The sequence below is a fragment of the Eschrichtius robustus genome, chromosome 1 (assembly GCF_028021215.1).
Source record: "Eschrichtius robustus isolate mEscRob2 chromosome 1, mEscRob2.pri, whole genome shotgun sequence".
Classification (NCBI taxonomy): domain Eukaryota; kingdom Metazoa; phylum Chordata; class Mammalia; order Artiodactyla; family Eschrichtiidae; genus Eschrichtius; species Eschrichtius robustus.
In genome coordinates, this window is record NC_090824.1 from 195776665 (window position 1) to 195790600 (window position 13936).

Sequence of the window (13936 nt, forward strand, 5' to 3'; positions counted from 1 at the left end):
TCCATGGGAAAAGATCTACAAATGTTCTCCACAACTTAAAAGTTTTTCTACTGACATTTAACCGGAACATGGGTATCATTAGGACAATGTTCCTTGCTCTCACACCATTTTGAATATTTCCGAAATCCTTATCAGTGACACTGAAAAGTTTACTGATTTTTTTTTTTTTTTTTTAAATTGTATTTATTTATTTTTGGCTGTGTTGGGTCTTCGTTTCTGTGCGAGGGCTTTCTCTAGTTGTGGCAAGCGGGGGCCACTCTTCATCGCGGTGTGCGGGCCTCTCTTGTTCCGGAGCACAGGCTCCAGACGCGCAGGCTCAGTAATTGTGGCTGACGGGCCCAGTTGCTCCGCGGCATGTGGGATCTTCCCAGACCAGGGCTCGAACCCGTGTCCCCTGCATTGGCAGGCAGACTCTCAACCACTGCACCACCAGGGAAGCCCCTACTGATGTTTTGATACTCTAGACAAAATATCCAAGGTTAAAATGGGAAGTTACATGGGAAAAACTTAAGTAGGCTCTAAATGTCGTAATCATATGTAATCTTTATTAAATAACTTATAAAGTCTCCATATTGTATATCTAATGATTTATTTCACTATATTCTATTATTTTTACTCATCAATCATGTATTTCCCATGTCATCAAAAAGAAAAGTTTATGTCTCTACCCAGCAGAAAACATTTTGAGGGAAACATTTTACTAAACTATAAAATATTAGAGTGTTCTGATCTATTTTTCATAATCATTGCTAGTAACATGATAGAAACATTACCAATCCTGAGAGCAGATTTTCAGAAATTAATTAAACCCATTAGAAGCAGTAGAAAACAGTCATTTATTTGTCACTACACAAAGAAAGAAAAATGAATTAGACTTTATGTAACTAAAAGCACGTTCCTTTTAGAAAATATCTCCATATGAATTTTGCAATCAATTTATGGCAGTAATAGGTTTCATTTGCTATAGAAGAACAAATGAAAATGTAAATTAAGAATGGCATCACAAATGGCAACTACAATCAAATTAAAAATGTACTTTATCAAAATAAACAATTTACAGCAGAGTGTTCCTACAAGTGAACCCTGAATAAAACAATAATCTGGCAAAGGTAAGAATTCAGAATTATATTCATAATTAATTTTTCATGCTGCTCAGTCTGCTCTGCTCCTATTTCTGCTCTTCTCGTGCTGGTACCAAGACGAGCACGAGAGTGTGCACGTAATTACTTATTTAAGTCAAATAACTTATGCAATGGATGCACTTATGACCTGTATTAACATGTATCATCAGGATGTAAGGGAGTTTTGCGAAATGCTAATATTCAATGTCTCCTTAAGCTTTATTTTATATTGATGTCTTATTTCTCATGTAAATGTACACTTTTCCTTATGAGGATTAAGTTTCTCTGTGCTTTAGTTCTTACAACTTTCCTATGAAATCAATCAGCTTGGTATTATTCCCACTTCACAGATGTGGGCCTAAGCCACCACCACCATGTGCTATATCCTACCCTCATGGGGCAGATCTTGGGGCAAAGACCATGATTTACCTTCAAACAGCCTCGTTTTCATGAATCAGAATCAAGTGGACAGGGCTTCCCTGGTGGCACAGTGGTTAAGAATCCGCCTGCCAATGCAGGGGACACGGGTTCGAGCCCTGGTCCGGGAAGATCCCACATGCCGCGGAGCAACTAAGCCCGTGCGCCACAACTACTGAGCCTGCACTCTAGAGCCCGCGAGCCACAACTACTGAAGCCCACACGCCTAGAGCCTGTGCTCCGCAACAAGAGAAGCCACCGCAATGAGAAGCCCGCACACCGCAACGAAGAGTAGCCCCCGCTCACCGCAACTAGAGAAAGCCCACACACAGCAACGAAGACCCAACTCAGCCAAAAAAAAAAAAAAAAAAAAAGAATCAAGGGGACAGCCTTCTCCCCATCATATTCCCTCTACCTAGAATCTTCTTCATTTGGTAAAGCCTTACTCCCTTTCTAGGCTTAATTCAGAAACCAGCTCTTCTCTGAAATAGACTCCACTGAAATTGACCGAATGGTTCCTGCCTCTATTCCCCATAGCTTTTGTGAGAACACTGAGCACACCCTTTCGTTGTTCACAACACCACATCTGTTTCTTCCTGCGCGAGTTAGTCTTTTTTAAATTTTTTAATTTTTGGCCGCACCGCACGGCTTGTGGGATCCTACGTCCCCGAGCAGGGATCGAACCCGTGCCCACTGCAGTGGCAGTGCGGAGTCTTAACCACTGGACCTCCAGGGAAGTCCCCAGGACTTAGTCATTTTTATACCCCTCTCGCGGAGCCTGGGAAAGGGTCTAGCGTGAAGCAGCTGTTCAACAACCTTAGCAAAGTAAATTGTATGAGTGACCGCCACAGACAACAGGTAAGTAGAATTGTAACTATTCCTGCCCTTGAAATAATCCTGTCAGTGAGAGAGGAAAAGGCTTAAGAGTGAGATAGGAAGCTAATATATATATTAAAGAGTGATTTTTAAATGTAGATAAAGGAGGAAAAGGATTGGCCTAAATCCAAACACGACATCAGCACAGCTCAAGACACAAGTGAATGTAATTAAAGGTGTAAGGTGTTCATTCCTGCATAACCACGGGTTTCTTGTTTAATTACACAGTTTTCTTATATGCCCTCTTTAAGACAGGAAGAAAGGTGGGAACGATATTACGGATAATAGAGGCTCCTGCCAGAGAAAGAATTCCAGTGGACACTGGCAGTTCAGCTGTTCTCTTCAGAAAGAGTCTTCAAGACAGCCTGCCTTTTTATTATGTCTGGTGAAGGTGAAAACGGCTGTTAAAAATATCAACGAGGAGATATTCATGGAGTCCCTACCTCATGCTAAATACTTGCAGAAAGTTTTCACAGATTATCAGATTCTCCTAATATGAGTTAGAGATCATGGTCCCCATTTTACAGGAAGAGAACTGAAGATCAGAACAATGAAATGAGTTGCTGAGACTGCAAACCTAGTGCCAGAGCTTTGATCCAACCAAATATTGGGACTCTTCCTACGACACCCTACAACCCCCTCTTTCGGTGTTTGGAACATTGACACTCACCTACTGCATTGTGTGAACATGATTCCCGTTTAAAGACATCAGGTTTAGGCTATTTCACATTTGCTAAATTGTAATCTGAGGATTCCTTTCACGTGAAGCTGGAGAATTTGTCTATACTCCTTGGGCATCTCATGGAAACCGCGCTTAGGTAACTTGTTATCGTAGTAGTGATGGCTGACAGGTGTGTTCTCTCCAGTTTTAGAGAAGGGCCAGAATCCATAGAGTTTCACGTTCTCGCACAGTTCAACTGCCACACTTGTGATCATCAAGCCGGAGGACAGGCGATACTCGGTCACACCTTTAGTCCTCCAGAAGAGGGCAAGGTTTTTCAGGTACTTGGGATGGAAAAATAAAACTCTTTGTCTTGCTTTAGACTCCTTCAGTGTGTAGTACACCTTAAAAGAGGCCGCAGTGTTGGCCCTGAAGGAAAATGCTGGCAGAAGGACGAATGCATCTCCATAGGTTGCAACGTCCTCCAGAAATATTGCTTTCTTTTCCTTTAAGTTCCCATATCTGCCAAATTTTTAAAACATCATGATTTTAACAGTAATCATCAAAGGAGCAGTTTTGGTAACATGAGGCTGAATTCACCATTGGCCAAAAAACAGAACCATTTATATCACTGTATATAAAAGAGACAAACTGCAGACTCAGAGAAAACTCATGTTAAGTAAGCATCTTGTAAATATCAGGGGTGAGGTCTTCATTTCTCCTTCTTGGCATATCTAGGCTTTCATTTCTACCTTCTTTTTTTTTTTTTCATTTCTATATTCTTATGGGGCAATACCCTTACTGGACATACATTTTTTATATTATTTTATCTTCCAACTCAGTAATTTTTTCCTAAGGTTGCTTCTTAATGATGAATTACCTTCCAAACGTATAATGCTGAAATGTTTTCTCAAACATAACACACTCTTAAAATATCTGTACATTAAAAAAAATTCATTGAGCTGTACATTTGTATATACATGTTATTATAAAATAACAGTTTCCTTTAGAAAGCCTAAAATATCTATATGCATACACACACATACACACACACACACACACACACACGCATCTTAAATTTCCTCCATGGATTGTGATAGCTCTATGTGTTTAATTTAAATAATACCTCAGTAAATATACTGGTGTGCATGACTGTGTGTGTTTAGAAAATAAGCCTTGGGGAGACAGGTACAATATTTTATATTCTCTTAAGCCATACTAGAACTATTTGAGGGGTGTATTCTACTAATAACAATTATTAGTCACTTCGGACGAAAATAGTTGAATAAAACTATATACGGGATTTTTATTAAACAGCCAACATTTTGTAGTAGTTACATTGTGGAAAATAAAATACAGGAATTATTTTTTAGTAATAAACTGCCCGAAGTGAAAACTTGATTTTGCCAGGTTCTCCTAAGGGTTACTCTCTGAAGCTTCTAAATAGACTAAGTTTTTTCAAGAAAGCGCTATCAAGACAAGAGTAACACTAAAATTCTGAAAGGAAATCTAAAACAGCAACTTCATTATTGTTTAAAAAGTTCTCATTGGATTAGCAACATTCAGCTTATGACATTAGAAGTACAACTGGACATACCTCTTATGAGCCACAACCTAAATTACCAATATATTCTTATATATTTTCCTAAAAAGCCATTCCAGCTGTATTAGAAGTCAGTCTCAGCAACAAGATTAGTGCTCAGACTAAGAAACAGGTTAAATAATGAGAAAAATGTTCTTGAACAGTTATGCAATTTGAGGTACTTACCTTAGTCTTATGATACTGGGATTTAGCGTCACCAGGTTGGTTTTAGTGCCAACATCACTGGTAAAATTTCCTGTGGTTGGGGGGAGGTTACACCTGAAATTTGGAAGGAAAACTATTCTCAAAATATAACTTGTGAAAAAAAAAAAGTACATCCACATACATACACACGTGATCATTCTCATTTTATTGGAGAAAATTGTTGTTAAGAGGGTCCTCAGAATTCATCTGATTTCCATCGAAAACCATTTAAGAAGTACTGAACTCTTAGTTGGCATTTCAATATTGGATAAAATAAATGAATTTGATAAATGCTTTCAGTATTATGTAAGCCCTTTATAAGTAACAAAACTAGAAATGACAATTACACCTTGCCTAGCTTTTGAAGAGTTCATGATCCTTTTATTAAAATTATTATTTATATTAATTAGATTCCCATGGAGGTATGATCACCAATTTACAGATTTTTAAAAATTGAGGCATTGCGACTAAGGTTATAGTGTCTGTCAGAAGCAAAGGTTATATAAAAAAAATCAAAATTTCCTGATTCCCATATGGACTGTTTTCCCACCAAATTAAGCTGTTAATAAATAAAGCCTTAATGTTCTTATAATGATGTTTTCATATTGATGTTCTCATCCTCTTTTGAGTACTATTTTCCTTTTAAATTGGAAAACAAATTAAGAATTGTAATTTTGAGTAAGTATATTCTTGTCACACAGAAAAGAGAAAGTATCATTTACAGAATTTCAAGTAGACCATTTCTTTAAAGCTATATATACAAAAGGGAGCATCTCTGAGGAAGGCTGTTTAAACTTGATGTGTTCTGTAAGATGAGGTTGAAATATTCTATTCCATGCTCTATGAAATATATGAATAAATGAAACATGTACTTCTCTCACTGATAAAAAAGATACATCAGAAAACAAATACGGCACCTTGGGAAAAATAAATATTAATTTAGATAATAGGCCACAGAAATGTCTTCATTAGTGGGCTTCCTGTAACAAATCTACTTTCTAGAACAGTCTCATATTCTTTTGAAGACTCGAAGATGATTTCCAATATGGTGTCATTGGAGACCCCTAGGGGAAATATTGGGTATTGTATATACACAGTACAGTAAAACCACTCAGCACCTATTTTTGCTCCTTACACACTTAACTGACAGCTCCCAATCTTCTGAAATGAAAAAAAAAAAAATGATAATCAGCTTCCAGATGGTTTTATAAACTATGAAACATGTACGACCAAAATAGACAAAGGCTTAAAAATTAAATAAATTTTAATGCCACCAACCATGTACAGCCCCAATTTGACCTTTCAGTTTGGAAGGCTAACTTCAAAAGGAACTCTATATTCAGAAAAATAGCTGGCCTCAACAAATGCAGAATCTAGAAATATACCTATTTATTTTAGAGTTATAAATTAAGTAGCTGTTGAGTTTTTTGTTTTTGGGTTTTTTTTTCCTGCTTGTTAAACCTAAACTTGTATTTCTTATATCTGCTATAAAGTAAAATGGATGTTTAGGCATAATATTCACCCCAGATGTTTTGGGAATTTTCAGTCTATAAAAAAGTCTATTACAAAAAGAATTATTTATCTTCCTTATGGCTTTTCCATACTGAGTACTTTAACAAAATAGCTAAATCATGCAGGTATTGGCCATTTTCACATTCATCATGAGGAACACATTCAATAATGGTTGGACTGCCAGGTCTGTTGTTCTGCCATTATCTTCAGCATAAAATTCTAAATGAGATTAAAGTGAGGGGGAGCTACTGATTCAGAATCGTGTTTCTTTTTCATGTGCTAAAATGGGCAGCATTAAATCAATAAAGATCAAAGGATCTCCTCTGATTTATGCAATCGGTGCTCCTGAAATAGGAAGAAACGGATTTCAACTGACTTTATAAAAAGGTGCACTTCAATTGACATCCACCCTCACAGGGATGAATCCTCTTTCCATAATATTCTGAAAGTGGAGATGCTCTGTGGCTTGTCTTATTAGTTCAGACACACAGAGAAACCACTTTTGTTTCTCTTTTGGCAAGCTAGCTTGTATTGAGATATAAACATTTTAAAAGATCAGAATTTAGAAGCTGCACATTTTTTAAAAATTTCAGGCCAGAAACCTAAATAAACAACAACGTTGTATGGCTATACAGTATCTAAGTCAGCATTTTCACAAGTATTACCTGAGAACAAAGTGTTCTTGAAATGCTCTGTTTAAAAAAAAAAAAAAAAAAGTATCCTTAATATACTGAAGGCTCTGACAAGTCCTGCAGTGAAGACCCTCTTTGACTATGATTTCATGCGGGGTTTCTGGAAAGTTAAGTGACCATAGCAACAGTCAGAGGAACTCATGATCCGTTTAACACTTTTGGAAACACACTAGATAAACTGTAGGCTTAAGCAACAGAGTTCAAAGGTCAAAATTTACACAGAGCATCTTTAGCCTATTCATTTAAAATATCCAGCTGATCTTGGATGTCAAAGAAACCAATTTGACAGAGCTTACCTAAAAACAAAGTCGGATTTATCGATTTCGGCTCCGCAGAGAGACTGATGCAGAATCCCCCCATTTCCAACCACCGCACACTGATTGTAGGGGTACCCCACAAAAGGCTGAGACTATCAGGAGAAAGGGAAAAACTGCCATAAAATAGCTTTAGTTTTAGAACCATAAACATCATCAGCTTAATTCAAGTAGCTTAATTTTTACACATGCTAAGGAAAGAAAAAGAACAAGAAGCAATACCACAGCATGTTAATCAACTTATGACATCATAAAAAAATCCTGTAAACCTGTTTCATTTCTCTTGAGAGGAATATATAGCATATCATAGACAAACATAATGTAATAATACAAAATATAATACACTTGTTCTTAAAATGTACTTTAATGTATATTACATCACATAATTAAGTAAATAAATTGAGGATGGCAAAATCCCACATGGGCCTTTCCGACAAACAGGACCATTTTCAGCCAAAAACAGAAAAAGCAATTCCAAAGTAGCATTAAATTCTCTATTCTTGGCCAGAAAATTAATAGATAATTTAGTGAAAGTTCTCTGTGCTTCTTAAATAGTTAGACCTTCCGGCTCAGTGATGACACGAGATTTATGCCTGCGATCTCTGTAAATGATCAGCCACGGTGCTTCAGGGAGGCCCAGTAACGCTGTGCTGACTTGTTTCAAATTCATTTCTAAGGCCGGAATCATTTTTGTCTCCTCCAAGGACCCAACTGGCCGACCCCAAAAGACTTCCCACTTTTACCAAATGCTCCGTGGTCTGAAACATAACTTTTCAATTTGACAGTGTACTTTGCCTTTGCTGGTCACTTTTCCGGAAGTAATGATGTGACCTTAACCAGCAGCAAGGGTGTCAGCTCAGAGTTCCGCAATGATGAAGTCCTGATTCACCTGCTTTGTCTCCAGAATGTGAGTGTAGGTCCTCAGGGGCAGAGAGCATGTTTATTACTTTTCATTTCCCCCCTCTTCTACTGCAGACCTCGCCCAGAGGATCACTGCTTTTCGATGGGTGACGACTGGCCCAATGGCCACCTGGGTGCAACCCCTGGTGCCATGTTGGAACCCAGCTGTACCAGCTTATGGGCACCAACTGGTAAATATTCAGGAATTTTGTCAGCCGATTGTGAAACCACTGGTAAATTACAATCGCCACGATGGGGATATTTACACTGCTACGAATCAGGGCACCCTCCTGCCCCGTGTACCAGCCCCACTGGCAACGCCCCAGGACCGGCATGGTTCTGAGCTGCCCAACAGATCCTGAATCACCCTGACTCCCGTTGTGCTCCTGAATCTGCATTGGGAGATGCCAATCGAGTGACGAGAACTCTCTTTCAGCACGTCTGCATTTGTCCATAAAAACGAAAAATCATACTGTGCTTCTGGTGCGAGAAGCACTTTCCCAGGTCGTAACTTGTTAACACATGGAATCCATCCAACAACCTTGTGAGTATTTTACAGATGGGAAAATGGAGGCATGAGTTTAAGGAAGGGCTAGAAAGCAGCAGAGCTGGGATTCAAACCCAGGCAGTCTGGTTCAGAGTCCATGGTCTTAACCACGACACATTATACAGGTGCTGTCTGTCATTCAAGGGGTGAAAGGTTAACTGAAGGATGTGCCTTATTTCCTTGCACAGATGTGACGCCCAGCAGAGTGACTGGCTCTTTAATGAATGGTTCCCACAGACTCTGGGCTCCTTCAAGTCACTGAACTTCTAGCGCAAGATGTTTTCAGACCGTGTTTACTAACCGATACCACAGTAAATTCTGAATTTTACAGACAGGGCAGAATGCAAATAGGCTCTTTATGGTACAATAGAAAAGATTACTGAGGGGAACATATCTCCAATTAAGCACTCAAAATAATGAACATTTTTCTCTGGTTTCTTGGTCAACTGGGAGGAAAAAATCCATATGCTTTGTTATCTTACGTTCAGTAAGAGTTCAAATAAATGACAATTTCAACGTTCCTTAAAATAAGTCTCCTAAGGAAACGCAAACCTGGGCGACTCAACTGCCTGCTTGTTGCTAACTCTGGTTGAAAACCAGCTTCGTGGTTTTCTTTTCAAGTAACTTAGCAAAGCTTTGGAGTAAGTGACTTCACAACATTTCGTCCAAAGCATCTATTGTGATCTGCTTGCTGTGTGCCCCACAGAACAGAGCAGGGTTGGGGTGTGGGAAGCAGCCTCGGATGCTGTGTCTGTGGAAGGGAATGTTGAAGAAACACAGAAAAGTGACCTCGCTTTGCAGCTGTTACCGTATTAACTTCAGAATTTCCTCCCCCTAGTTTTAAAAAGTCAGTATTAATCTGGAAAATGGATGCTGTTAATTGCATCCAGAACTATCAAGCCTATGCTAAGTTATTCTTTTCAAGGTGCCAATCAGAAGCAAAGAAATACCTGCAGCTCCTCTGTTCTGACCAGCCTAAAGCAAGGAGAACACTAGCAAAAATGGCAAGGGTGAAAGAGTTGCTCTCTGTGGAACTCCCCAAGGTCTTCCCTGATAAGGGATATAAATATTCTTTAGTTGCTATCTTTTCAGCTATTGGTAATTTCAGTGCATCACGAGGGGATTTTCAGAATGCCGTATGAGTTATTTTTTTGGTCCCCGTTCCCTTCCGGAAAATGTGCGATATTTTTTCTCTAACATTTTATATTGATTTTTCGTTCATTCCCAGAAAATTATACTTCCTTTGAATTGTAATATTAAAAAAAAAATTGGAACAACTTACATGACAATAAAATAGTTGAAACAAGTCAAAGGTCCAGCAAAATGGAATTAATTGTAAGAAGTGAATATTCTACAGTTGGTAAACTGCAGATATAAAGCGATCCCATTTTGACCACTGACTTGGCCTAATTGCTTTTCATCAAATCATAAAAAGATGCCTGAGAGTGTAGTTCAGCAGCAGTGGGATATTTTCCGGAGAAAAATTCCCCCCAAGTTTGGATTTATATTGTAATGATACAGTATCATTACTCATTAGTTTAAATAACAAATATGTAATGAATGCATCTGTGCACTGGGGAATGTTCTAGGAGCTTGGGATACATAAGAACACAGTAGATAAAAATCCCTGTCTTGTGGAGGTTATGTTTACAGACCGCAAATTCTTATGTATTTACTTCCCAAAGATTAGCCACATAAACCTACAGTTCTTTGTGAAGGAATTGATTTAGTCACTGAAACTGACAACTGGAGGAGTCTTATTGCAGGCGAAAAATGGTCATCTTCCCAAGCCCTGGTAATTACTATGCAGAAAGCCCAAGTACGTCATCTCATTCAAGGATGAGTCATGAAGACTCAAGGGCTGGAAGAGCTTATCATTTAAGATATAAATACCATTCCCCGCAGAGCCACAAGTATTCAAAACTGCCTTCTGAAAAGGGACTGCCATACATATCTTACACAACACAACAGTGTGGCATTTTAATGAATTAACTGCTCCATTCTTATATCTTAATCTGAGCCAAGATTCACCTTAAATGGTGACACAAACCACAAGAAATTCTCACTCACCACTGGCAACATTTCAAAAATGTTCTCTCTGATTTGGATTTTGCTTTTACTTTCCACCTCGTAACTCATGTTAGTCCCGACGGGAGTGTTATTTTGAGAAACAATGAAGTTTTGAACGGCATCACAACACGAAGCAAGTTTCACTCTGCGAAGGATAAGGATAAAAGTGAGTCAAGGAATAAGATTAAGAAACCCAAAACAGAGATGACGATGATAAACGCAGAAGAGGATTTTGCCATACTGACTTTCAGAGAGAAGATACCTCATTCGCAAAGATGACATTTTTATCTCATTCCATTCTAACTGTCCCTGGATGGTGCAAGAGTGCTGTGGTAGGATTAAATAGCAAAGAACATTAACGTACTTACACTCAGGTAGGGACCGAGTCACCCATAGGAAATACTGATTATATAATGGTTTAAATACAAAGACTTCTTTCTCATGATAATGTTGTAACAACAAAGAGAAAATGACAGAATACCTTCTAATTATTTTATTAAACAGTACAGAAACTAAATTAAGACCAGTGTCACAAATCGTCACCAAAGCAATATGTAATCATTTATTATGAGACAAGTTCAATGAAAAGAAGCATCATTCAATACAGTGATTTTTTTTTGAGCTTCACTGAGGTATAATTCACAAATACGAACGGGGAGTTCCCTGGCAGTCCAGTGGTTAGGACTCTGCGCTTCCTAACAGGGGGTCTGGGGTTCGATCCCTGGTCGGGGAACTAAGATCCCACAAGCCTCATGGTGCGGTCAAAAGAAAAAAATATTCACAAATACAAGTTGTTTATGTTCATGGTTTAATATGCATACACACTGTGCAATCATTACCATAACCAAGTTAATCAACATGTCCATCACCTCGCATAGTTATCTTTTTTCTTTTTCTTCTTTTTTTTATAGTAAGAATACTTGAGATTTACCCTCTTAGCAAATTTCAAGTATGCAATACAGTACTGCTAACCATATCTACACTGCTGTACTTTAATAGAGTGAATTTTTAAATGACATGAATTTAAAGCTGCCATTCTTTACAGAAAGCCCAGAAAAGTGTAATTTAGTACTGAGCTATATTTTGAAACTATTCCTATGGAGTGAAACCTTATTGTCAGAATGCAGACCCAGAAAGGTCCTGCCAGGGGTTGTCGGAATTTGCCCCCAACCTCTGGCAGGTGAATCCAGAACCACTCAGAATTTATATTTTGCTTATGTAATTCTCCGGGGATGTAGACTCCGTAGCGTCTCTTGATAATTATTCCACAGCTTAATCAACCCTGAAGTCAAGAGACTCTCTGATTTGCACAACTGAACTCTCTTCACTTAAATCCACCTCCCTGGTTAGTTTTTCACAGAATCTCTCCATAAAAAAACACTTCACGTAATTGAAAATGGTAATCATCAAGCAAAACTTGAACCTTTTCAATTTTGAAGCATTTAGAGAATTGCCTCTTCTCTCAGATTTTCTCCATAAGACCAGTTTTTGCATTAATGTCACCTTGTTCATCTTTAAACCTTTACTAATTTCTCCATTTTACTTAAAAATATTTATTAAAGTTGGACCCCACCATAGCACAAGGAACAGTGACTATTCAGCAGACAGAGCTGACTGTGGTCAGTACTGATACCCTAAATTCTGAACTGGCCCTTTCCCATCGCATATTTTTTTTTTTACTGGTTTTTGGTCCTGAAGGGTATACTTTTATATATGTTCCTACTGAATTTGGTTCTTTTGAAAGAATACAACGCTCTAATCTGTCATAGTCATTTTGAATTATATTCCAGTCTTCGTGAATGCCAGTAATTCTCAGGGTATGAAAAGTCAGTGCTGTGATATTATTTGTACCCTAAAAATCAAGATTTTCAAATTAGTTCGTATCAGTTAGCTGATATTATTAAAATAGTACATTCTTACTTGAATTCTATCACCTGCTTATTATTTCTCTTTGCATTTCAGAACCCACCATTTCTAACAGCTCATGGAGACCAACAAAAGAAAAAATTGAAAATGAAATGATGTGTAGTCAAAAATATGACACTAAGTATTTGTAATTATAAATTTAATTTCATAACAGTTCATGTGACATATTGCAAACTCAGAAATCCTTATGTGTTTATAATTTTAAATGTCTCTTTTATGCGGCATGTTGAGAAAGGCAATGGAATAGATTCTCATTTACCTTTTACAAGTAACTTAATTTCTCTAAGGATATTTGGTGCTTGAAAGAATATTGCATCACACAAAAAAACCACTAAGCAGGGTTTCCCTGGTGGCGCAGGGGTTTAGAATCTGCCTGCCAATGCAGGGGACACAGGTTCAAGCCCTGGTCCGGGGAGATCCCACACGCCGCGGAGCAACTAGGCCCGTGCACCACAACTACTGAGTCTGCGCTCTAGAGCCCACGAGCCACAACTACTGAGCCTGCAAGCCACAACTACTGAGCCCGCGTGCCACAACTACTGAAGCCCGCACGCCTAGAGCCCGCGCTCCGCAACAAGAGAAGCCACAGCAATGAGAAGCCCGCGCACCACAAGGAAGAGTAGCCCCTGCTCGCCGCAACTAGAGAAAGCCCGTGCGAGCAACAAAGACCCAACGCAGCCAAAAATAAATAAATAAAAATTTAAAAATGCAATTATTAAAAAAAAAAAAAAACACCACTAAGCAAAGTACCCTTTGTGGGTTTTTAAATAGTTCTTTTTTCTGGGAGTTCCCTGGTGGTCTAGTGGGTCGGATTCGGTGCTTTCACTGCTGTGGCCCCGGGGTTCAGTCCCTGGGCAGGGAACGGAGATCCTGCAAGCTGTGCAGTGTGGCCAAAATTTTTTTAAAAAATTGTTTTTTTCTGAAACTATGTTTTCAATTATTATATTATAAAACTTTCAAACCCTCAGGAAAGTTGAAAGAATTGGACAATGAGCATGTGAGTAACGACCAGCTAGACTCTACAAGTGATTTTTTACTATATTTGCCTGGTTGTGTATTTATCCATCAATCCATTTTTGTTGTTGTAGTTATTGCAATTCAACGTAAATTACAG

The 13936-nt window shown here is 38.4% G+C and overlaps 1 protein-coding gene across 1 annotated transcript in view; it reads right to left on the reverse strand.

Moving 5' to 3' along the window:
- Positions 1–3128: 3128 nt before the first annotated feature.
- The window catches only part of ST8SIA6 (ST8 alpha-N-acetyl-neuraminide alpha-2,8-sialyltransferase 6), a 138047-nt gene continuing 127239 nt past the window's right edge, over positions 3129–13936 (reverse strand). The window contains exons 5-8 of the mRNA XM_068538990.1: positions 10897–11041; positions 7362–7474; positions 4844–4936; positions 3129–3597 (exon numbers count right to left, since the gene is read on the reverse strand). Coding sequence (XP_068395091.1) covers positions 3129–3597; positions 4844–4936; positions 7362–7474; positions 10897–11041 — 820 coding nt within the window. The remainder of the gene's footprint in view (positions 3598–4843; positions 4937–7361; positions 7475–10896; positions 11042–13936) is intronic.